This window comes from Anomaloglossus baeobatrachus, chromosome 5 (assembly GCF_048569485.1).
Source record: "Anomaloglossus baeobatrachus isolate aAnoBae1 chromosome 5, aAnoBae1.hap1, whole genome shotgun sequence".
Taxonomy (NCBI): domain Eukaryota; kingdom Metazoa; phylum Chordata; class Amphibia; order Anura; family Aromobatidae; genus Anomaloglossus; species Anomaloglossus baeobatrachus.
The window spans coordinates 270,805,601-270,830,200 of NC_134357.1; the positions used below are offsets into that span (position 1 = coordinate 270,805,601).

At 44.4% G+C, this 24,600-nt stretch overlaps 1 protein-coding gene across 3 annotated transcripts in view; it reads right to left on the reverse strand.

The window, feature by feature from the left end:
• The window catches only part of LOC142311251 (uncharacterized), a 39,165-nt gene extending 16,977 nt beyond the window's left edge, over positions 1-22,188 (reverse strand). For 2 of the 3 annotated variants that reach the window (XM_075349483.1, XM_075349485.1), the window contains exons 1-7: positions 22,106-22,188; positions 13,350-13,461; positions 3,900-3,988; positions 3,726-3,804; positions 3,552-3,634; positions 1,663-1,782; positions 1,381-1,516 (exon numbers count right to left, since the gene is read on the reverse strand). In XM_075349483.1, coding sequence (XP_075205598.1) covers positions 1,381-1,516; positions 1,663-1,782; positions 3,552-3,634; positions 3,726-3,804; positions 3,900-3,988; positions 13,350-13,422 — 580 coding nt within the window. In that variant the 5' untranslated portion in view covers positions 13,423-13,461; positions 22,106-22,188. The remainder of the gene's footprint in view (positions 1-1,380; positions 1,517-1,662; positions 1,783-3,551; positions 3,635-3,725; positions 3,805-3,899; positions 3,989-13,349; positions 13,462-22,105) is intronic. The other variant, XM_075349484.1, reaches the window with a different exon arrangement.
• Between the last annotated feature and the right edge of the window lie 2,412 nt (positions 22,189-24,600).

Here is a 24,600-nt window from a genome sequence, read left to right on the forward strand (position 1 = left end):
AGAAATAAACATTTCTGACATGCAAAAAACAAAACCCCTCAAAAAGTTAGTGACCAATATAGCCACCTTTCTTTATGATGACACTCAACAGCCTACCATCCATAGGTTCTGACAGTTGCTTGATCTGTTTACGATCAACATTGCGTGCAGCAGCCACCACAGCCTCCCAGACACTGTTCAGAGAGGTGTACTGTTTTCCCTCCCGGTAGATCTCACATTTTATGAGGGATCACAAGTTCTCTATGGGGTTCAGATCAGGTGAACATGGGGGCCATGTCATTCTTTTTTCATCTTTTAGACCTTTACTGGCCAGCCACGCTGTGGAGTAGTTGGATGCATGTGATGGATCATTGTCCTGCATGAAAATCATGTTTTTGTTGAAAGATACCGACTTCATCCTGTACCACTGCTTGAAGAAGTTGTCTTCCAGAAACTGGCAGTAGGTCTGGGAGTTGAGCTTCCCTCCATCCTCAATCTGAAAAGGTCCCAAAAGTTCATCTTTGATGATACCAGCCCATACCAGTTCCCCACCTCCACCTTGCTGGCGTCTGAGTCGGAGTGGAGCTCTCTGCCCTTTACTGATCCAGCCTCTGGCCCATCCATTTGGCCCATCAAGAGTCACTCTCATTTCATCAGTCCATAAAACCTTTGAAAAATCAGTCTTAAGATATTTCTTGGCCCAGTCTAGACGTTTTATCTTATGTTTCTTGTTCAAAGGAGGTTGTCTTTCAGCCTTCCTTACCTTGGCCATGTCCCTGAGTATGGCACACCTTGTGCTTTTTGATACTCCAGTAACGTTGCAGCTCTGAAATATGGCCAAACTGGTGCAAATGGCATCTTGGCAGCTTCACGCTTGATTTTCCGCAATTCATGGGCAGTTATTTTGTGCCTTTTTTGCCCAACATACTTTTTGCGACCATGTTAGCTATTTGTCATGAAACGCTTGATTGTTCGGTGATCACGCCTGAAAAGTTTGGCAATTTCAAGACTGCTGCATCCCTCTGCAAGACATCTCACAATTTTGGACTTTTTAGAGCCCGTCAAATTTTTCTTCTGACCCATTTTGCCAAAGGAAAGGAAGTTGCCTAATAATTAAGCACACCTTATATAGGGTGTTGATGTCATTACACCACACCCCTCCTCATTACAGACATGCACATCACCTGATTTACTTAATTGGTAGTTGGCTCTCAAGTCTATACAGCTTGGAGTAGGACAACATGTATAAAAAGTATCATGTGATCAAAATACTCATTTGCCTAATAATTCTGCACACAGTGTGGGTGAGCAAAAATTACAAAACAAAAAGAATAGAAAAAATAGATTTTCTTAGGGAATTGCTGTACTCGGACATTCAATGTGGACCTTCACTCAACTTACATGTTTTTTTCCCACCTTTGGCCACAGTTTTTCCCACCTTTGGGATTTCCTCCTCTCTGCCTTGCTCCTCACTCATATAAGACGCATCCTCATATTCTGATTTTATTTCCACTTTAAAATTATTCTGCTCTTCACCCTGATGTGACATAGGTAAGAACTTAGTGCAATACAAAAGACAGAGAAACGTAAGAGATCAACAAGAAGCTATCAAACATCCATGACTGTGTGACCACCGAGAACCATTCAACCCTTATATAGGTTTAGTAGATTGCTTTTGTCTACCGGATTATCCTGCAGCAAATTCTGATTATCCTCTGGACATTCCTGGGAATAATGCGGACTGGAACATCTCTCTGACTCCTCATCTTCATCTTTCACATACATATCAAGCGGATCATCACCCTGAAAAGCCAGAGTAAAAATAATTTAACAGTAATTTGTCTCTAATCATCTAACGCTAAAGGGAATCTCGTCAGCACATTTTTGTGAATTAATCTGAGAGCAGCATGATGTAGGGATAGGAACACTGATTCCAGTGATGTATCACTCACTAGGTTGCGTACAGTAATTTCACTAAACTCAGCAATGTATCAGCTGGAGATCACTACAGGACTAGCTGTCTTGTGCCATGCAGTCCTCCTGCTCTGTGTAACCCTGCCCGCATCACTGATTGACAGCTTTCTGTCAATATACAGAGTACACAGAAAACTGCCAAAACTGCCAATCAGTGGTGCACATGGAGTTACACTGGGTTCAGCATTCTGTGCACTGCTGGATCTGCTGCAGGAAAGTGATTTTATCAAAATGACAACCTGCAGCCCAGTAAGTGACCCATTACTGGAATCAGGGTCTCCTACTAATGCTGCTCTCAGATTATATGTCAATAATATGATGACAAATTCCCTTTAACCCCTTAACAACCGCGGGATGTACTGGTATTTCCTAAGTCATGTCCAGGTAATCACCACTAGCTGCTGCGGTGAGCTGTGTCAATCCTCGCACATGTCTGCTGATTTGAACACCAGACATGTGTGCCTCGCAGGTGCAGGTTGATCCACCCGCGCCTGTCAACCCTTTAAATCGCGCTGTCAAAATGTGACAGTGCGATTTAAATGCTCGCTGCGGTAAACGTGCACTTACCCGGCTCCATCAGCAGCGCCATGACGTGATCACTGTGAGCCAATGGTTACCATGGTAGCATAGGGTCATGTGATGACTCACATGTGTATGTATACATGTGTATGACTCACTTCCTGTAACAGCCGTCTGAGTGCTGCCTGTTACAAGACATGAGCATTTCTGGTGATTTGAGCTGTGTAGCTACGATCAACAGAAATGAATGAGTGATCAGGCTGCTAATCCTTATAGTTACCTTGGGGGACTAGTAAAATAAAAAAAATTGAAAAAAAAGTTTTAAAAAAATTAACCCCCTTTCATATTATTGAAAATTAAAGGGTTAAAAAAATAAAAAATATACACACATTTGGTATTGCCACGCTTAGCAATGCCCGACCTTTCAAAATATAAAATCAATTAATCTGGTCAGTAAACAGCGCAGCAGCAAAAATTCCAAATGTCAAAATTACGTTTTTTCTGGTCGCCGCAAATTTTGCGCAAAGTGCAATAACAGGCGATCAAAATGTAGCATCTACGCAAAAATACCACAAAAAACGTCAGCTCGAGACGCAAAAAAATAAGCCGTCACTGAGTAATAGATCACGAAAAATGAGAACGCTAAGGGTCGCAGTAAATGGCGCAAAAAGTATGCCACTTTTTGGACAAACTTCTGATTTTTTTTAACCCCTTAGATAAAAAGTAAACTTATACATATTTGGTGTCTACGAACTTGTACCTACCTGAGGCATCACACCGACACATCAGTTTTACCATATAGTGAATACGTTGAATAAAATATCCCAAAAACAATCATGCAATTACACTTTTTTTTTGCAGTTTTTCCGCACTTGGAATTTGTTTGCCATTTTCCAGTACACTATATGGTAAAACTTATGGTTTCATTTAAAAGTACAAACAAGCCCTCATATAGATATATAACATAGAGTTACGGCTCTCGGAAGAAGGGGAGCAAAAAGAACCCCCGAAAAACGGAAAATCAGCTGGGGTGAAGGGGTTAATGAGATAATATGCTGTTAAACTTTGGTTGGATGTACCTGATAATCATCTTCATCTGAGCAATCCTGAGTATACACAGGACTGGGGAATCTCTTTGGTCTTGTTCTCTTACCGGATCCATCTGTAAGAGAAACATACCACAGTCTTATACATCGTTATATGTGTGATGTTCAGATGATGGCGGTATTTAGGTAGATCCCAAAAGTCCCTACACTGCAGATCAGTTTTCATATACATCCCATCCTCTTCTTTGACTTTAGCTTCAATTTTAATGGCGAGCACATCCTCACCCTGAACAGACAGAGAACAATAAACAATAAACAATGACATTCGGCAAATAACCTGACAAATAACTTGAAGGTAACCTTTGATGGGAAATGACTTACATTTACCTGAAGATTTTGAGGGACGTTGTGATTTTCCTTTAGGCAGTCATGAGTGTCCAGAGGGCTGGGATTTCGCTCACAGGGTTCATCTGTAGGAAACACAATGACTTAATACAATGAAGGAGACTTCTAAAAACGAGTGGACCTGCTAATTCCATTACAACTGGCATTTTAATGTGCAACTCCATAAAGGTAAGATATCAAGATAAAACGACATTTTGTTTAAAGGGTTATCCTCTCTCATTCCACATGTACGCCCCATAAAAATAAAAAAGCTTATACTCCCCTTTGGTTCTGACGCGATTCCAGCAGTGTCGGAACTCGCGTTCCCAGGGCTCGTGACATTGTTATGACATACGAGCCCTGCGAGCAATCAGCGCCGGCTTCCCTCTTCCCACCTTTGGATATGTAAGCAATTAACAGGAAGTGAGCGGTAACCGCCACTCTCGCTTCTTGTTAATAACTTAAAGGGAACCTGTCACCAGATTTGGGGCCTATAAGCTGCAGCCACCATCACTGGGCTCTTATATACATAATTCTAACATGCTGTATATAAGAGCCCAGGCCGCTGTGAGAACATAAAAAACACTTTATAATACTCACCTAAGGGGCGGTGCGATGCGGTGCAGACTAGTCGGATGGGTGTCTGTGTTCTCCGGTATCAGCGCCTCCTCTTTCGGCCATCTTTCTCCTCCTTCTTCTGAAGCCTGGGTTCATGACGCGTCCTACGTCATCCACACTAGCTGGCATTGAGGTCCTGTGCAGGTGCACTTTGATCTGCCCTGGACAGGGCAGATCAAAGTATTGTAGTACGCATGCGCGGGACCTCAATGCTGGCCTGTGTGCATAACATAGGACGCAACATCCACCCAGGCTTCAAAAGAAGGAGGACAAAGATGGCTGAAAGAAGAGGTGCCGGTACCAGAGAACGGAGATACCCATACGACCAGTCCGCACCGCCCCTTAGGTGAGTATTATAAAGAGATTTTTACGTTCTACAAAGTGGTCTGGCCTCTTATATACAACATGTTAGAATGCTGTATATAAGAGCCCACTGGTGGTGGCCACAGCTTATACAGTTAGGTCCAGAAATATTTGAACAGTGACACAAGTTTTGTTATTTTAGCTGTTTACAAAAACATGTTCAGAAATACAATTATATATATAATATGGGCTGAAAGTGCACACTCCCAGCTGCAATATGAGAGTTTTCACATCCAAATCGGAGAAAGGGTTTAGGAATCATAGCTCTGTAATGCATAGCCTCCTCTTTTTCAAGGGACCAAAAGTAATTGGACAAGGGGCTCTAAGGGCTGCAATTAACTCTGAAGGCGTCTCCCTCGTTAACCTGTAATCAATGAAGTAGTTAAAAGGTCTGGGGTTGATTACAGGTGTGTGGTTTTGCATTTGGAAGCTGTTGCTGTGACCAGACAACATGCGGTCTAAGGAACTCTCAATTGAGGTGAAGCAGAACATCCTGAGGCTGAAAAAAAAGAAAAAATCCATCAGAGAGATAGCAGACATGCTTGGAGTAGCAAAATCAACAGTCGGGTACATTCTGAGAAAAAAGGAATTGACTGCTGAGCTTGGGAACTCAAAAAGGCCTGGGCGTCCACGGATGACAACAGTGGTGGATGATCACCGCATACTTTCTTTGGTGAAGAAGAACCCGTTCACAACATCAACTGAAGTCCAGAACACTCTCAGTGAAGTAGGTGTATCTGTCTCTAAGTCAACAGTAAAGAGAAGACTCCATGAAAGTAAATACAAAGGGTTCACATCTAGATGCAAACCATTCATCAATTCCAAAAATATACAGGCCAGAGTTAAATTTGCTGAAAAACACCTCATGAAGCCAGCTCAGTTCTGGAAAAGTATTCTATGGACAGATGAGACAAAGATCAACCTGTACCAGAATGATGGGAAGAAAAAAGTTTGGAGAAGAAAGGGAACGGCACATGATCCAAGGAACACCACATGCTCTGTAAAACATGGTGGAGGCAACGTGATGTCATGGGCATGCATGGCTTTCAATGTTACTGGGTCACTTGTGTTTATTGATGACATAACAGCAGACAAGAGTAGCTGGATGAATTCTGAAGTGTACCGGGATATACTTTCAGCCCAGATTCAGCCAAATGCCGCAAAGTTGATCGGACGGCGCTTCATAGTACAGATGGACAATGACCCCAAGCATACAGCCAAAGCTACCCAGGAGTTCATGAGTGCAAAAAAGTGGAACATTCTGCAATGGCCAAGTCAATCACCAGATCTTAACCCAATTGAGCATGCATTTCACTTGCTCAAATCCAGACTTAAGACGGAAAGACCCACAAACAAGCGAGACCTGAAGGCTGCGGCTGTAAAGGCCTGGCAAAGCATTAAGAAGGAGGAAACCCAGCGTTTGGTGATGTCCATGGGTTCCAGACTTAAGGCAGTGATTGCCTCCAAAGGATTCGCAACAAAATATTGAAAATAAAAATATTTTGTTTGGGTTTGGTTTATTTGTCCAATTACTTTTGACCTCCTAAAATGTGGAGTGTTTGTAAAGAAATGTGTACAATGCCTACAATTTCTATCAGATATTTTTGTTCAAACCTTCAAATTAAACGTTACAATCTGCACTTGAATTCTGTTGTAGAGATTTCATTTCAGATCCAATGTGGTGGCATGCAGAGCCCAACTCGCGAAAATTGTGTCACTGTCCAAATATTTCTGGACCTAACTGTAGTCACCACATCTGGTGACAGGTTCCCTTTAACTGTCTAAAGACGAGATCAGTGAAACCGGCGTTGATTGGCAACGAGCCTCGTGTGCCCTAATGTCATGTGAGCCCCGACAACACGAGTTCCGACATGTCAGAACCAGAGGTGAGTATAGGCTTTTTAATTTTTATTTGGGGCATACACGAATCAGATTTTTGTGTTAATGAAAACCTATCACTTGGATTGTGAAACTGAAAAACATATAGAAATCTTCTGTTCTCATGAATCCTCTCCACTTCACTGACCGGTGTGTGGCTGTGAGACAACTGACTGCAGTCTCCCTCCTGTGCTCGTCTGCAATAGGACAACATGGCTAAGGGAGTGGGAACTTCGGTTCTGCAAATGTAAAACAAATCAGCAGGAGAGTAGGCTATGTGTGCACGCTGAATCTTTATGGTGGCCACAAAGATGCAGCCTGTGGTCACAGAAAAGCAGCCTGGGGCTCAATAAACCATCCAAAAAACACATGCAGTTTTGATGCATTTGAGTTGAAATCTATGCCAGGAAGGGTTCAAAATGTAGAAAGAATTGACACGCTGCATCTTTATGGTCAGCACAAAGATGCAGCCAAAAAAACTGCAACGTTAGGACAAAAAACTGAAATCTCATAGAGTTTGCTGGGAAAGGAAATGCGTACCAAATCTGCACCCAAAAAAGGTGGCATAAGATGCACCGTGTGCATGAGGCCTAAGGACAACTATATTTCTTGTTTAATTTAATAATTCTTTTCTAAGTTTGTGGTTGCCTAAAACAGTGACAAATAAGGAACAGAACTCTCAGCCTGTAAGGAACTCCACACATAGAACCTGTAATTGGTATTGCTGTGTTACATATGCCAATACTTGTAATGATCGCCGGGATTAGTTTTTGCAGCTTTGTTTGCAATACATGGCAGATCCACTAAAGGCTGCTTTACACGCAGCGACATTGCTAGCGATGTCGCTCGTGAAAGCACCCTAACCCGTCGTTTGTGCGTCACGGGCAAATCGCTGCCCGTGGCGCACAATATCGGTAGGAAGCGTCATACACACTTACCTTCCCAGCGACGTCATTGTAGTCAGCGAACAACCTCTTTTCTAAGGGGGTGGTTCGTGCAGCCTCACAGCGACGTCACACGGCAGCAGTCCAATAGAAGCGGAGGGGCGGAGAGCAGCCGCATTATCGACACACCCACCTCGTTGCCGGAGGACGCAGGTAAGCTGTTCGTCATTCCCGGGGTGTCACACGTAGCGATGTGTGCTGCCTCAGGAACGACGAACAACCTGCGTCCACAACGACCAACGAGATTTTGAAAATGAACGACGTGTCAACAATCAACGATAAGGTATGTTTGATCGTTAACAGTCGCTCAGAGCTGTTACACACGACGTCGCTAACGACGCTGGATGTGCGTCACGAATTCTGTGACCCCGACGACATATCGTTAGATATGTCGTTGCGCGTAAAGCCCCCTTAAAGGGGGCCCCCGTCGGTTGTGCTTCACGGGCAAATCGCTGCTCGTGGCGCACAACATCGCTAGGACCCGTCACACGGACTTACCTTCCTAGCGACGTCACTGTGGCCGGCGAACTGCCTCCTTTCTAAGGGGGCGGTTCGTACAGCGTCACAGCAACGTCACACGGCAGCTGTCCAATAGAAGCGGAGGGGCGGAAAGCAGCCGAAAGAAAGTCACGCCCACCTCATTGCCGGAGGACGCAGGTACAGCATTGTTCTTCGTTCCTGGGGTGTCACACATAGCGATGTGTGCTGCCTCAGGAACAGCGAACAAACTGCGTCCTGCAACAGCAACGATATTTGGGATTAGAACGAAGTGTCAACGATCAACAATTAGGTGAGTAATTTTGATCGTTAACGGTCGTACGTACGTTTCACATGTAACAACGTCGCTAACGAGGCCGGATGTGCGTCACGAATTCCGTGACCCCCAACGACATTTCATTAGCGATGTTGTTGCGTGTAAAGCCACCTTAAGTCTCTGTTGCTGGTTACCAATAGGATACAATTTCCTTGCAGCCAACTTGCTCACAGAGGACTCGGTGCTGACACTGGGGTAATATGGAGTGGGGTGAAGAGTGGAAATACCAGCATTTAGTGCCAGAGAGGCAGGCGTCAGCACAGTCACCGTGTGACGAACCAGTTGACTGGTTGTAGATACTAGGAGACGATGGTGGCCGCTGCCTGCACAGCATAGGCAATGACAGCATGAGCCCACAGTCAAGTTGAAAAGCAGAATGCGAAGGACTGGCTGTACTGAAGGACTATTCCTTAAGAGTACATTGTGTAGTGGGCCAAAAGGGATAATGACAAAGTACTCTTCTGCTGTAGATTAGAAGTGATCAGAGGATGGAGCACTCCAAGTACATGGACAGTACACATCACCAATACACATCCAGGCTCAATAGCATGTGGCTTCAAACCTTGAATGCTCAGCACTAACATGTCAGAGTGCTACAGAACAGCTATGAGGACCTATATAGACATAACACTAGTTTCATTAGGAAAATTGCCCTTAAAGGGAAGCTATCAGGTCCAATAACGCTATTATATCTGTATATATGTGGTTACTCTGCAGATTAATAGTATTATGAAGGTCCGTTGCTGCCGCACTGAAAATGCAGCACGTGGGAAAAACGTAACTTTATTTGTCCTGGGAGCCGTCGGCTTTCAGTCAGTTGTGCCCAAAGCAATTAATCATCACTCACAGCACTGAAAGCAGAGTATGTAACCACACTACAGCACTGACTGTCACTGTTTGGTCATGCTTACAGTCACCATTCTCAGTGCTGGGATCGTTCACTGCAGCTGCTCTGGGCATGCCTGCATGACTGAAAGCAGACAGCTCCTTGGAGTTCATTTCTCCAGGGTGCAACACTTTCAGTATGGCGTGCACACAGCTTCACAGCACTATTATCTTGCAGATTAACCTTATATCTCCAGGTTAATAGTGTGTGAGGTAGCGACCACCAATGTGGTAAATGGTCGCTATGTGTCGCAGTGGAGAAGGTCTCTGCGATATTAAAGTGAAGAAGTTGCTATGGGACTTGTAGTTCCACAAAGGCTTGGTTCTGCATATAAGGGTCAGGTTCCCTTTAACAATGCCAGTATGCTGTGCAGGTCTGGAAACACAGACCTCCATCTGTGGGTGTGTCCAGTCTGATTTAAGAGACTGTCAGTGTGTGTGGAGCAGCCCTGCATGATGAGCAGCCTCCGGCAGGTAAAGAGGCTGCTATTCTCAGAGAGGTTGGATACTCTGGAAGGAACCTGCCCAAGGAAGCGTAGGTTGCCTTCAACCTTCTGGAACTGAGTGTGTGGAGGCTGAGGGAGCTCCACTCTGACACTCGTTGTGTCCAAACCTGAGCGGGCGGTCCGCTACAAAGACTGACCAGAAATCTGTGTCTCCTGGGGAGACAGCCATACCTTCACTATGGACATTTAAATGGAATTGATGCCCACGGTATGTGAAGGTGTTTAGTTTACCTTTTCCTTTAAGCCAGGAGAGGCTTCATTGTGTTTTGGAAGGGCAGTTTATGTTGGTTACTAATAAACTGCTGCATTTTTGAGAGAGACTGTGTTGCCTGTGTATGCCTAAGCTACCCTGCACCGCTGCAAGTGAGTAAAACCCCCGGGTTGCGGTAAGCAACGTTCACACGTGTTATCAGACCTAAAAGACTCCTTTTAAAGTAAACAGGTAATGAAAGATCCACCTCCAGAAGTTAAACCATAGGATAAAATTGTATTTCATTTCATCATCAATAAAATCACGTGGTGAATCAAAATAATAATAAAAGGGACAGGGAAACACATGGCCTATGCGTTTAGAACCCCAATGGCTTCTTAATCATAGTCAACTTCTGGAGCTGGATCTTCCATTACCTGTTTTACTTTTATTTCCGCTTGTGAGACCTGGCCTATGGATCTGTGAACCATATTAACGGAGTATTCCTTGACCATCAAAAACCATGAAACAGTGATCTGATCCTTTTCTTGTATTTACACTCCCTTTAAAGTGGTTGTCCAGGCTTTGGCCAGCAGTCTGCAGTCTCCTTTTGCGTCTGCTGAATTGGTGCAGTGCACACGGTTTCACAATGCTCCGCTGTTGCCGTTTACATGACTGTATGTATGTGATTTGCATATTTGCGGTCATGATTAGATGTATTCAAATTCTTTCTGTAGAAGTGAATTAAGACAATCAACCAGGTCTAGTCGACACATGACCTCAAGTATGCAAATCACAAGCGAGGTCATGTGACCGCCTGCTCGCATTGGGAATACCAGGGAATCCTGATAGCAAGTCCACGACACACTGTCATGATTCAGCAGTCTGCAGTCGCTATGTGTGACTTACCTCCCAAGCAGGGATAACCCCATGAAAGACTCACTTAAAAGGACATCCCATGAAGTTATGTTCTTCTATTCCAATCCCTGCTAAATTAGGGAGAAGGAAATGCTGTGCTGGGTGAACAAACCAATTTAGGAAAGGATCCCAGGAGATAACGTCTAACTTATGGGGAATAGCAAAGATAGCTAAAAAAAATGGCTGGGTTTTAAAATGGAGAAGGGAAAAATGTTCCGGTCCTAAACAGTTTGTCAGGGTCTTATCCTATCAGTATTTCAAGGTATGACCTTTAGATTTTATGAAAACTCATCACAGCCCCTAAATCCAGATAAAGTGACTAGTGCCTGTAGTAAGATATCCTACTGATGGCCGCCTCTCCATGAAGGACGGGAAGTCACTAGAGGTCTTGGCAGATCTATTACCTTTTACAGAGCCTTGTGAAAGTATTCGGCCCCCTTGAATTTTTCAACCTTTTCCCACATTTTAGGCTTCAAATATAAAGATAAAAATGTTAATGTTCTGGTGAAGAATCAACAACAAGTGGGACACAATTGTGAAGTTGCAAGAAATGTATTGCTTATTTTAAACTTTTTTAAAAAATAAAAAAAACTGAAAATGGGGGCGTGCAATATTATTCAGCCCCTTTACTTTCAGTGCAGCAAACTCACTCCAGAAGTTCATTGAGGATCTCTGAATGATCCAATGTTGTCCTAAAGGACTGATGATGATAAACATAAGCCACCTGTATGTAATCAAGTCTCCGTATAAATGCACCTGCTCTGTGATAGTCTCAGTGTTCTGTTTAAAGCACAGAGATCATCATGAAGACCAAGGAACACAACAGGCAGGTCCATGCTACTATTGTGGAGATGTTTAAAGCCGGATTTGGTTACAAACAGATTTCCAAAACTTTAAACATCCCAAGGAGCATTGTGCAAGCGATCATATTGAAATGGAAGCAATATCATACCACTGAAAATCTACCAAGACCCGGCCGTCTATCCAAACTTTCATCTCAAACAAGAAGAAGACAGATCAGAGATGCAGCCAAGAGGCCCATGATCACTCTGCATGAACTGCAGAGATCTACAGCTGAGGTGGGAGAGTCTGTCCATAGGACAACAATCAGTCGTACACTGCACAAGTCTGGCCTTTATGGAAGAGTGGCAAGAAGAAAGCCATTTCTCAAAGATATCCATAAAAAATGTTGTTTAAAGTTTGCCACAAGCCACCTGGGAGACACAATAAACATGTGGAAGAAGACGCTCTGGTCAGATGAAACCAAAATCGAACTAACTGGGCACAATGCCAAACGATATGTTTCAGGGCTCATCACCCTGTCAACACCATCCCCACTGTCAAACATAATGGTGGCAGCATCAGGGTTTGGGTCTGCTTTTCTTCAGCAGGGACAGGGAAGATGGTTAAAATTGATGGGAAGATGGATGGAGCCAAATACAGGACCATTCTTGAAGAAACCCTGTTGGAGTCTGCAAAAGACCTGAGACTGGGACGGAGATTTGTCTTCTAACAAGACAATGATCCCAAACATAAAGCAAAATCTACAATGGAATGGTTCACAAATAAACGTATCCAGGTGTTAGAATGGCCAAGTCAAAGTCCAGACCTGAACCCAATCGAGAATCTGTGGAAAGAGCTAAAAACTGCTGTTCACAAACGCTCTCCATCCAACCTCACTCAGCTCCAGCTGTTTACAAAGAGTGGGCGAGAATTTCAGTCTCTCGATGTGCAAAACTGATAGACACATACCCCAAGCGACTTGCAGCTGTAATCGCAGCAAAAGGTGACGCTACAAAGTATTAACTTAAAGGGGCCAAATAATATTGCACTCCCCAATTTTCAGTTATTTTTTAAAAAAGTTTAAAATAAGCAATAAATATCGTTCACCTTCACAATTGTGTCCCACTTGTTGTTGATTCTTCACCATAACATTAAAATTTCTATCTTTATGTTTGAAGCCTGAAATGTGGGAGAAGGTTGAAAAATTCAAGGGGGCCGAATACTTTCGCAAGGCACTGTATATAATTGGGTTTTCTCACATATGGAGATGTCACACAGAAATGGAAAAAATAATATTTGTAGGCTACAATGATTCCACACTTGGCCCTCTCAATTTATAAGCGTGTGCACGCGATGATGTTCTGATGTGACGGCAGTAACCCAAGCAGCAGTATGCAGGTACCTACAGGAGATGACTGAAAGCAGCTTGTGTAACGGCTTGATTGTCCTGAGATGACCGCACAGCTGCTAATCATGACAACTACGTCAAGTAATGGATATCTCACACTACCAAGGTACTTTAAAGATCGGAAAAAAATCTCCTCTTACCCTGTGTTGTGAGGGGCTTGTGGTTCTCCATCATGACGTCCTTCTGTCCTTTTACGTGCTCCCACTCCTCCATGGAGGGACAGACAATACCATCCGGACACCGTATAGGAACCTGACACACAACGATACAGTCATCACCAGACACATCGTCTTCTGTGTTACAGTGTAAGCATGAGCATTATATCAAATAAGAGTAGAGGGCTCTTTTCATTGTTTTTTGGTGTGGGTTCTTTTATATCTCTTCCATATGTCTTATTTATATATTATATTTTTATATATATATATATATATATATATATATATATATATATATATATATATATATATATATATACACACATATATATATACACACACACACACACACAATATAAACGTCCTGTGTTATTGGCAACTAAAGAAAGAAAGCCTGAAGAAAAATGGAGTGCTGCCTTCTGATTTGTTCAATATACAGTCATATGAAAAAGTTTGGGCACCCCTATTAATGTTAACCTTTTTTCTTTATAACAATTTGGGTTTTTGCAACAGCTATTTCAGTTTCATATATCTAATAACTGATGGACTGAGTAATATTTCTGGATTGAAATGAGGTTTATTGTACTAACAGAAAATGTGCAATCCGCATTTAAACAAAATTTGACCGGTGCAAAAGTAAGTAAAAGTAAGTAAAAGTAAGCACCTCAACATAAAAGTGACATTAATATTTTATAGATCCTCCTTTTGCAAAAATCACAGCCTCTAGTCGCTTCCTGTAGCTTTTAATGCGTTCCTGGATCCTGGATGAAGGTATATTTGACCATTCCTGTTTACAAAACAATTCCAGTTCAGTTAAGTTTGATGGTCGCCGAGCATGGACAGTCCGCTTCAAATTATCCCACAGATGTTCAATGATATTCAGGTCTGGGGACTGGGATGGCCATTCCAGAACATTGTAATTGTTCCTCTGCATGAATGCCTGAGTAGATTTGGAGCGGTGTTTTGGATCATTGTCTTGCTGAAATATCCATCCCCTGCGTAACTTCAACTTCGTCACTGATTCTTGCACATTATTGTCAAGAATCTGCTGATACTGAGTTGAATCCATGCGACCCACAACTTTAACAAGATTCCCGGTGCCGGCATTGGCCACACAGCCCCAAAGCATGATGGAACCTCCACCAAATTTTACTGTGGGTAGCAATTGCTTTTCTTGGAATGTCGTGTTTTTTTGCCTTCATGCATAACGCCTTTTTGTATGACCAAACAACTCAATCTTTGTTTCATCAGTCCACAGGACCTTCTTCCAAAATGTAACTGGCTTGTCCAAATGTGCTTTTGCATACCTCAGGCGACTCTGTTTGTGGCGTGCTTGCAGAAACGGCTTCTTTCGCATCACTCTCCCATTCAGCTTCTCCTTGTGCAACGTGCGCTGTATTGTTGACCAATGCACATTGACACCATCTGCAGCAAGATGATGCTGCAGGTCTTTGGAGGTGGTCTGTGGATTGTCCTTGACTGTTCTCACCATTCTTCTTCTCTGCCTTTCTGATATTTTTCTTGGCCTGCCACTTTTGGGCTTAACAAGAACTGTACCTGTGTTCTTCCATTTCCTTACTATGTTCCTCACAGTGGAAACTGACAGTTTAAATCTCTGAGACAACTTTTTGTATCCTTCCCCTGAACAACTATGTTGAATAATCTTTGTTTTCAGATTATTTGAGAGTTGTTTTGAGGAGCCCATGATGCCACTCTTCATAGGAGATTCAAATAAGAGAACAACTTGCAAGTGGCCACCTTAAATACCTTTTCTCATGATTGGATACACCTGACTATGAAGTTCAAAGCTCAATGAGGTTACAAAACCAATTTAGTGCTTTAGTAAGTCAGTAAAAAGTAGTTAGGAGTGTTCAAATCAAGAAATTGATAAGGGTGCCCATACTTTTGCACCGGTCAAATTTTGATAAAATGCGGATTGCACATTTTCTGTAAGTACAATAAACCTCATTTCAATCCAGAAATATTACTCAGTCCATCAGTTATTATACGAAACTGAAATAGCTGTTGCAAAAACCCAAATTGTTATAATGAAAAAAGGTTAATATTAATAGGGGTGCCCAAACTTTCATATGACTGTATAATGTACAGTGGAACCTTGGTCTATGAGAGCAATCCGTTCTGGGACTGTGCTTGTTAACCAAGTTACTCGTTCAGCAAAGCAAGATTTCCCATAGGAAATCATTGCAATGCAGACAATTTGTTCCACAACTTGTTCAATGTCCCATCCTGGTCCCCTATTCTATCATTCCACACATGCACAAACACACACAAACACACACATATGCTCACCTTACCTTCCGTTCCATCTGGTCTCCTGGATCGTGCAGTTCACCGGTACAGGATGTGTATCGTGTAACCATCGCGACGAGGGAGGAACTTCTGCTGCCAGAGCGCTGACGTCAAAGGCAGGAGCCGCTTGCCTCTGATTGGCCAGCGCGCTGCCTTTGAGTAGCGTCTGACAGTGGAAGAACTATCGTCGCGATGGTTACCGATACACATCCTGTAGTGGCGAACTACAAGAAGCATGAGGCCGGCGATGGAACAGAAGGTGAGGTGAGCATAATGTGTGCGTGTTTGTGTGTATTTGTGCGTGTTTGTGTGGACTGGAAGAGAGGGTTTGAGCGTGGTGGATGTACGGTACCAGAAGTGTGTGCGGTGAGTATTTTGCTCGTTTAGCAAAGCTTTCTCGTAAACCAAGTTACAAATTTACAGCAAGCTTTGCTCGTATAGCGAAATACTCGCAAACTGGGTTACTCGTTAAGCGAGGTTCCACTGTACATATATTTCTTTATGTTCAATAAATTATTTTCTCTTTGTGTGTTGATATTTATATATGTATGTATTATGTACTTATGTGGTGTGATCCTCAGGAGTACTGGTACTTTTAGTGCCACATGTTTTGCTGTAGTTTTCACAGGGTGAGGATCACAGGTGGCTGGAGAGATGGGTGGGTCTGGTCACTTACATACTCCGCCTAGGGGTGTGTTTTGACATGACCGACAGGTGACATGCCATGTAAAATGGAGTCAGTCTGTATTTGAGATGTGGAGACTGAAAACAGACTGCAGCCAGTCTGGAAAGTGCTGGGGCTGCAAGAAGGAGCCTCTGCTAGAGGTGTATACACTGGCAGGAGCTGCCATTCCTCCAGTGCAGACTAAGACGGACTTGAAAACCCATGGACAAGTCCTGACTGGGGTCACTGTGATAAAACCTGAGGAGAAAGGGATTCAAAAGCCATGCGTGTGTAACATGTACCCCCCTGCAGTTTATGAGGGGTTAATAAACTGCTGGACGTTCAAACGGTTTGTGTTCCTGTGCTACCTCAAAGACGCAGCGAGGTGAGTAAACCCCATGATACAGTGTGTGAACGGTGTGCAACGCCACAATATTTACATATATGTGTATATATTCTTCATTCACAACCCTTCCCCCCGTTTTTATCACTTTCACACATTTTTTCACTTTACATACTGTTTTTTCCAAAAAATAATACCTCCCCCAAAAATAAGCCCTAGCAGGGATTTTCAGCATTTTCAGAGCAAGGCATAAATATAAGCCCTCCCCCGAAAATAAGCCCTAGTCGCGGATCAATAATGAAGTGTCATACAGCTAAAAAAGTTACAGATACTGCAGGACACTTCATTATAGCAGCGGGCACACTGCAATGACACTGACTAGACACCGAGCAGAGGACATGCAGTGATCACACCCCCGCACACATCAGATCGCACCCCCACACACATCACATCGCACCCCCACACACATCACATCGCACCCACACACACATCACATCGCACCCCCACACACATCACATCGCACCCCCACACACATCACATCGCACCCCCGCACACATCAGATCGCACCCCCACACACATCACATCGCACCCCCACACACATCACATCGCACCCCCACACACATCACATCGCACCCACACACACATCACATCGCACCCCCACACACATCAGATCGCACACCCACACACATCACATCGCACCCACACACACATCACATCGCACCCCCACACACATCAGATCGCACACCCACACACATCACATCGCACCCCCACACACATCACATCGCACCCCCACACACATCAGATCGCACCCCCACACACATCAGATCGCACCCCCACACACATCACATCGCACCCCCACACACATCACATCGCACCCCCACACACATCACATCGCACCCCCACATACATCACATCGCACCCCCACACACATCAGATCGCACGCCCACACACATCAGATCAGATCGCACGCCCACACACATCAGATCGCACCCCCACACACATCAGAGCGCACCCCCACACACATCAGAGCGCACCCCCACACACATCAGATCGCACGCCCACACACATCAGATCGCACGCCCACACACATCAGATCGCACCCCCACACACATCAGATCGCACCCCCACACACATCAGAGCGCACCCCCACACACATCAGAGCGCACCCCCACACACATCAGAGCGCACCCCCACACACATCAGAGCGCACCCCCACACACATCAGATCGCACGCCCACACACATCAGATCGCACGCCCACACACATCAGATCACTCATCCATTAGATCACAAACACACATTTACCACACCCAGCGATATGGATCCTGAAACAGTGAGTGGAGTGCAAGGACCTGCGGATGGAAAGCTTGCTTACAGGACCTGCAACACGTGAATTCCTCTCATCTTTCCCTGCGGCTGAAGGCATTCTGTATCGCTGGATATGGTGAGTAAGAGTGTGTGTGTGTGTGTGGTGTGTGTCTGTGATTTAATGTGTTCACGATCTGATATGTGTGAGTGTGTCGGCCAGAAACAGAGGAGGACAGCATACAGCATACGAGCTATCTTAGTGTCATCTTCGGATACAAGTGCCTGCCCTCAATTCTAAGGGTCGTGAAGTGCTATGTGATGAATTTCTCATGACATTAGAGATAACATGATGATGCTTGTGCCCTTGGTGGACATTCAACTGGCCGACGATGACCAATCCACTTTCCAGGACACTGTTCATGTAGGAATGCTTGGACCTGACACCCTAATGTGATGGTGCACCAAGGTCTCCTAATCTGACCCCTTAGACTTTTATCTTTGGGGTCATCTGAAGGCAATTGTCTATGCTGTGAAGATACAAGATTTGCAGCATCTGAAACAACGGATACTGGAAGCCTGTGCTAGCATTTCTTCTGCGGTGTTGCTATCAGTGTGTCAAGAGTGGGAGAAGAGGGTTGCATTAACAATCCAACACAATGGGCAGCACTTTGAACACAGTTTATAAGTGGTCATAAAATTGTAAATAACTAATAAACTAATAAAGTTACGTTAAAATCAAGCACTCCATTGTTTTTCTTGTGAAATTCTCAATACGTATGATGTGTTACATGACCCTCTTCCTATTTAAAAAATATTGTTGGATCCAAAATGGCCGACTTCAAAATGGCCACCATGGTACCACACATATTGAAAAGTTTCCCCCCTCCCATATACTAATGAGCCACAAACAGGAAGTTGATATCACCAACCATTCCCATTTTATTTAGGTGTATCCAGATAAATGGCCCACCCTGTATATTAAATTAAGGGGATATGCCTGTGGTTAGAGGTCCTCCTTCCTTATAAAAAGGTGTGCTATGTACTTTTATCTTTAGAAAAAAAATCTTGAACATATTTATTGTTAATATATAAATTTCCTACATATAAACTTTAGTACATACCATATACAGTATATATATATATATATATATATATATATATATACCCTCATATATTTATATGATCTATATTCTTTTCACCTATTTATTCATGTCAGGTGTCCGCTCATTTTTATGTACTACAGTGGAACCTTGGTTAACGAGAACAATCCGTTCTGGGAGTGTGCTTGTTAACCAAGTTACTCATTCAGCAGAGCAAGATTTCCCATAGGAAATCACTGCAATGCAGACAATTCGTTCCACAACTTGTTAAATGTCCCATCCTGGTCCCCTATTGTGCCATTCCACACATGCACAAACACACAATAACACATACAAACACGCACATACACACACAAACTCACACAAACACACACAAACTCACACAAACTCACACAAACTCACACACAAGCACGCACACGCACATATTATGCTCACCTTACCTTCCGTTCCGTTCCATCGCCGGTCTCCTGGGACTTGCTGTTCGCTAGTACGGTCTGTGTATCTGGTAACCATCACGACATGGGAGGAACGTCCGCACCCAGAGCGCTGACGTCAAAGGCAGGAGCCGCTTGCCTCTGATTGGCCAGCGCTCTGCCTTTGAGTAGCGTCTGACAGCCGAAGTTCCTGCCTCGTTGCGATGCTTGCCGATACACATCCTGGAGCGGCGAACTACAGGACCCAGGAGGCCAACGATGTAACGGAAGGTACACATATTATGCTCCCCTTACCTTCCGTTCCACCGCCGGCCTCCTGGGTCTTGTAGTTCGCCGCGACGATTCCTCCCTTGTCGCGATGAGCCAACGAACTACAAGAACCATGAGGCCAGCGATGGAACAGAAGGTAAGGTGAGCATAATACTGTATATGTGTGTGCGTGTGTGTGTGTTTGTGTGGACTGCAACAGCAGGTCAGAGCGCGGTGGATGCACGGAACCGGAAGTGTGTGCAGTGAGTATTTTGCTCGTACAGCAAAGCTTGCTCGTAAACCGGGTTACAAATTTACAGAAAGCTTTGCTTGTTAAGCGAAATTCTCGTTAACTGGGTTACTCGTTAAGCGAGGTTCCACTGTGTGTGTTTGGTGTCTCTCATCTGAGAGCAGCAAAATGTAGGCAAGGATGCTCGGAATCCAACAATGTATCACTTAGATTAGTGGGTGCAGCTGTTCTGACATAATCAGAGCCTGTAGATTTAGCAATGCAGCACAGCTGAAAAAGCTGCCCCCGCCCACACCAGGCTTTCTACATACAATTGCATTATTTGTCCTTATATCCTAGCCTTAGTTGCATAGGAACCACACCTGTTACATATATAAACCACTAGGAAAGACATGGGATGGTGCATTTCCTTAGTATCAAACTTTATTAAATACAATATAAAAAAATGTTTTCATTAACATACATATGTGTAAACAAAGGTCACTATATATTCACACTGGACAAACCATGATACCAACAGTAGGTCTATTGCTCACGTCCCCTGAAGAAGTGGGAAACGCGCGTCGGGACTAATGACAATCAAGCCAAGTAACGATTTCAGTCAGGTCAGTAACTGCTGCATGTTACTGAATAACTCCTAAATAGATTGCCTGTATGGTACACAAGTATCCAGTAAGGGTGAAGGATATGGGACAGGGTATCCTAGGTTGACCATGGGTTGCCATGAGGATAATAGTGGACGTAGCACAGCCCATATTTAAAGATGTACTAACATCAATTAATATCAGTTCCCATAGGACTATATGAGGAGTTGTTAGGTTTAAATGCGGGAAATGTATTGTGCAGCAATAGACCTAAAATGTTGGTATCATGGTTTGTCCAGTGTGAATATACAGTGACCTTTGTCAAAAAATTATTTTATATTGTGTTTAATAAAGTTTGATATTAAGGAAATGCACCATCCCAAGTATTTCCTAGTGGTTTATACATTTCTACATACAATGTCTATAGACAGTGAGTTACTACTCACAGCAGGAGACTGTCAAACTAGCTGACCAAGTTTGGCAATGATAATCTCCTGAGGCTAAAACAAACATAGCAGGTAAACACCTGCATACAGTGTGACAAGAGACTCATCACGGACATGTTTGTTAACCCCTACAGCATCCTTTCTTCACATTGCATAGCTGAACCCTGCTGACAGATTCCCTTTAATAAATGACAGTGTGGGCCAGCAAACTGGTTGTGTTGTTGGACCGAACTGTGCGCTGTGAGATGCTACGAGCAGAGGTGTGACTGGAGCGCTGTAGGAACGCAGGGGCACTCAAGATCTGGCCATCTTCATAATAGTCCTTCCAAGAGCTGCGCTCATTGCTTAGATAGGCCACCGCTGATCAGAATGCAGAGGTGGCCAGTAACCTAGGCAACAAGCAGGATACTAGAGAACTAAAAGTCCCCCCATTCTTGACTACAGAGAGGAATTGTTTTATAAGACGTAAATTGAAATTGTGCTTATTTATACAAGTACAAAGCCTCTCACATCTGGAGACACCTCCTTTAGATGATGGGGACCCCAACCTCTATAGGAAAGGCGCCCACCATGCTTCTCTATGGGTGTTAGAGGAGAAATCCGATGTAATATCACTCAGCACCTCTTTCCCCAGAGATGACCCCACCCTGGCCCGGCTCTGCAGGCGGTGACTGTGACAGACACATCACCGCTGCGGCCACTGATTGGCTGCAGGGGTCACATGCTGGCTCAGGTAAACAAAGCCCAGGAGCACAGGCGGAGCCCTGCAGGCGGGCGGTTACTATCCTCACAGCCGCGTCTGCTATTCTATGTATGGTGTGAAGTTGGCGATACAAGACTCCGCGACTCCCTGGACTTGAGGAGATCCCGAATGGCCACTGGAGTGTGTAGGTGGGGTAGGCCCCAGGAATGTGCCCTCCACTAATCCGGCGCTGCCTGTGGACTATTGTACAGCAGGGAACACTATGCGCCGGATTTCTTCCTGAGCCCCAAAATACTGCGAAGAAATATGGCGCCGGATCATGCCGCAATAATCAGCATAGATCATACGTACCGCGACCAGGACCTGATCTGCAGCGGATTACCCACAGGCTACCGACCCTGTGATCGGTCACATGACGGGGCGGAGCCACAACCGCGCTGACAGGACCTGGGGTGTGCGATCATGTGATGTGCTGCATGGAAGACGGACTTCTCTCCATCCCTGCACTGTCCTCTGACATCCCATAACAGGCTCTGACATGCCACATAATGTCCTCTGACATCCCATAACAACAGGCTCTGACATGCCACATAATGTCCTCTGACATCCCATAACAGGCTCTGACATGCCACATAATGTCCTCTGACATCCCATAACAACAGGCTCTGACATGCCACATAATGTCCTCTGACATCCCATAACAACAGGCTCTGACATGCCACATAATGTCCTCTGACATCCCATAACAACAGGCTCTGACATGCCACATAATGTCCTCTGACATCCCATAACAACAGGCTTTGACATGCCACATAATGTCCTCTGACATCCCATAACAACAGGCTCTGACATGCCACATAATGTCCTCTGACATCCCATAACAACAGGCTCTGACATGCCACATAATGTCCTCTGACATCCCATAACAACAGGCTCTGACATGCCACATAATGTCCTCTGACATCCCATAACAACAGGCTCTGACATGCCACATACTGTCCTCTGACATCCCATAACAACAGGCTCTGACATGCCACATAATGTCCTCTGACATCCCATAACAACAGGCTCTGACATGCCACATAATGTCCTCTGACATCCCATAACAACAGGCTCTGACATGCCACATAATGTCCTCTGACATCCCATAACAGGCTCTGACATGCCACATAATGTCCTCTGACATCCCATAACAACAGGCTCTGACATGCCACATAATGTCCTCTGACATCCCATAACAACAGGCTCTGACATGCCACATAATGTCCTCTGACATCCCATAACAACAGGCTCTGACATGCCACATAATGTCCTCTGACATCCCATAACAACAGGCTCTGACATGCCACATAATGTCCTCTGACATCCCATAACAGGCTCTGACATGCCACATAATGTCCTCTGACATCCCATAACAACAGGCTCTGACATGCCACATAATGTCCTCTGACATCCCATAATAACAGGCTCTGACATGCCACATAATGTCCTCTGACATCCCATAACAGCAGGCTCTGACATGCCACATAATGTCCTCTGACATCCCATAACAACAGGCTCTGACATGCCACATAATGTCCTCTGACATCCCATAACAACAGGCTCTGACATGCCACATAATGTCCTCTGACATCCCATAACAACAGGCTCTGACATGCCACATAATGTCCTCTGACATCCCATAACAACAGGCTCTGATATGCCACATAATGTCCTCTGACATCCCATAACAACAGGCTCTGATATGCCACATAATGTCCTCTGACATCCCATAACAACAGGCTCTGATATGCCACATAATGTCCTCTGACATCCCATAACAACAAGCTCTGATATGCCACATAATGTCCTCTGACATCCCATAACAACAGGCTCTGACATGCCACATACTGTCCTCTGACATCCCATAACAACAGGCTCTGACATGCCACATACTGTCCTCTGACATCCCATAACAACAGGCTCTGACATGCCACATACTGTCCTCTGACATCCCATAACAACAGGCTCTGACATGCCACATAATGTCCTCTGACATCCCATAACAACAGGCTCTGACATGCCACATAATGTCCTCTGACATCCCATAACAACAGGCTCTGACATGCCACATAATGTCCTCTGACATCCCATAACAACAGGCTCTGACATGCCACATAATGTCCTCTGACATCCCATAACAACAGGCTCTGACATGCCACATAATGTCCTCTGACATCCCATAACAACAGGCTCTGACATGCCACATAATGTCCTCTGACATCCCATAACAACAGGCTCTGACATGCCACATAATGTCCTCTGACATCCCATAACAACAGGCTTTGACATGCCACATAATGTCCTCTGACATCCCATAACAACAGGCTCTGACATGCCACATAATGTCCTCTGACATCCCATAACAACAGGCTCTGACATGCCACATAATGTCCTCTGACATCCCATAACAACAGGCTCTGACATGCCACATAATGTCCTCTGACATCCCATAACAACAGGCTCTGACATGCCACATACTGTCCTCTGACATCCCATAACAACAGGCTCTGACATGCCACATAATGTCCTCTGACATCCCATAACAACAGGCTCTGACATGCCACATAATGTCCTCTGACATCCCATAACAACAGGCTCTGACATGCCACATAATGTCCTCTGACATCCCATAACAGGCTCTGACATGCCACATAATGTCCTCTGACATCCCATAACAACAGGCTCTGACATGCCACATAATGTCCTCTGACATCCCATAACAACAGGCTCTGACATGCCACATAATGTCCTCTGACATCCCATAACAACAGGCTCTGACATGCCACATAATGTCCTCTGACATC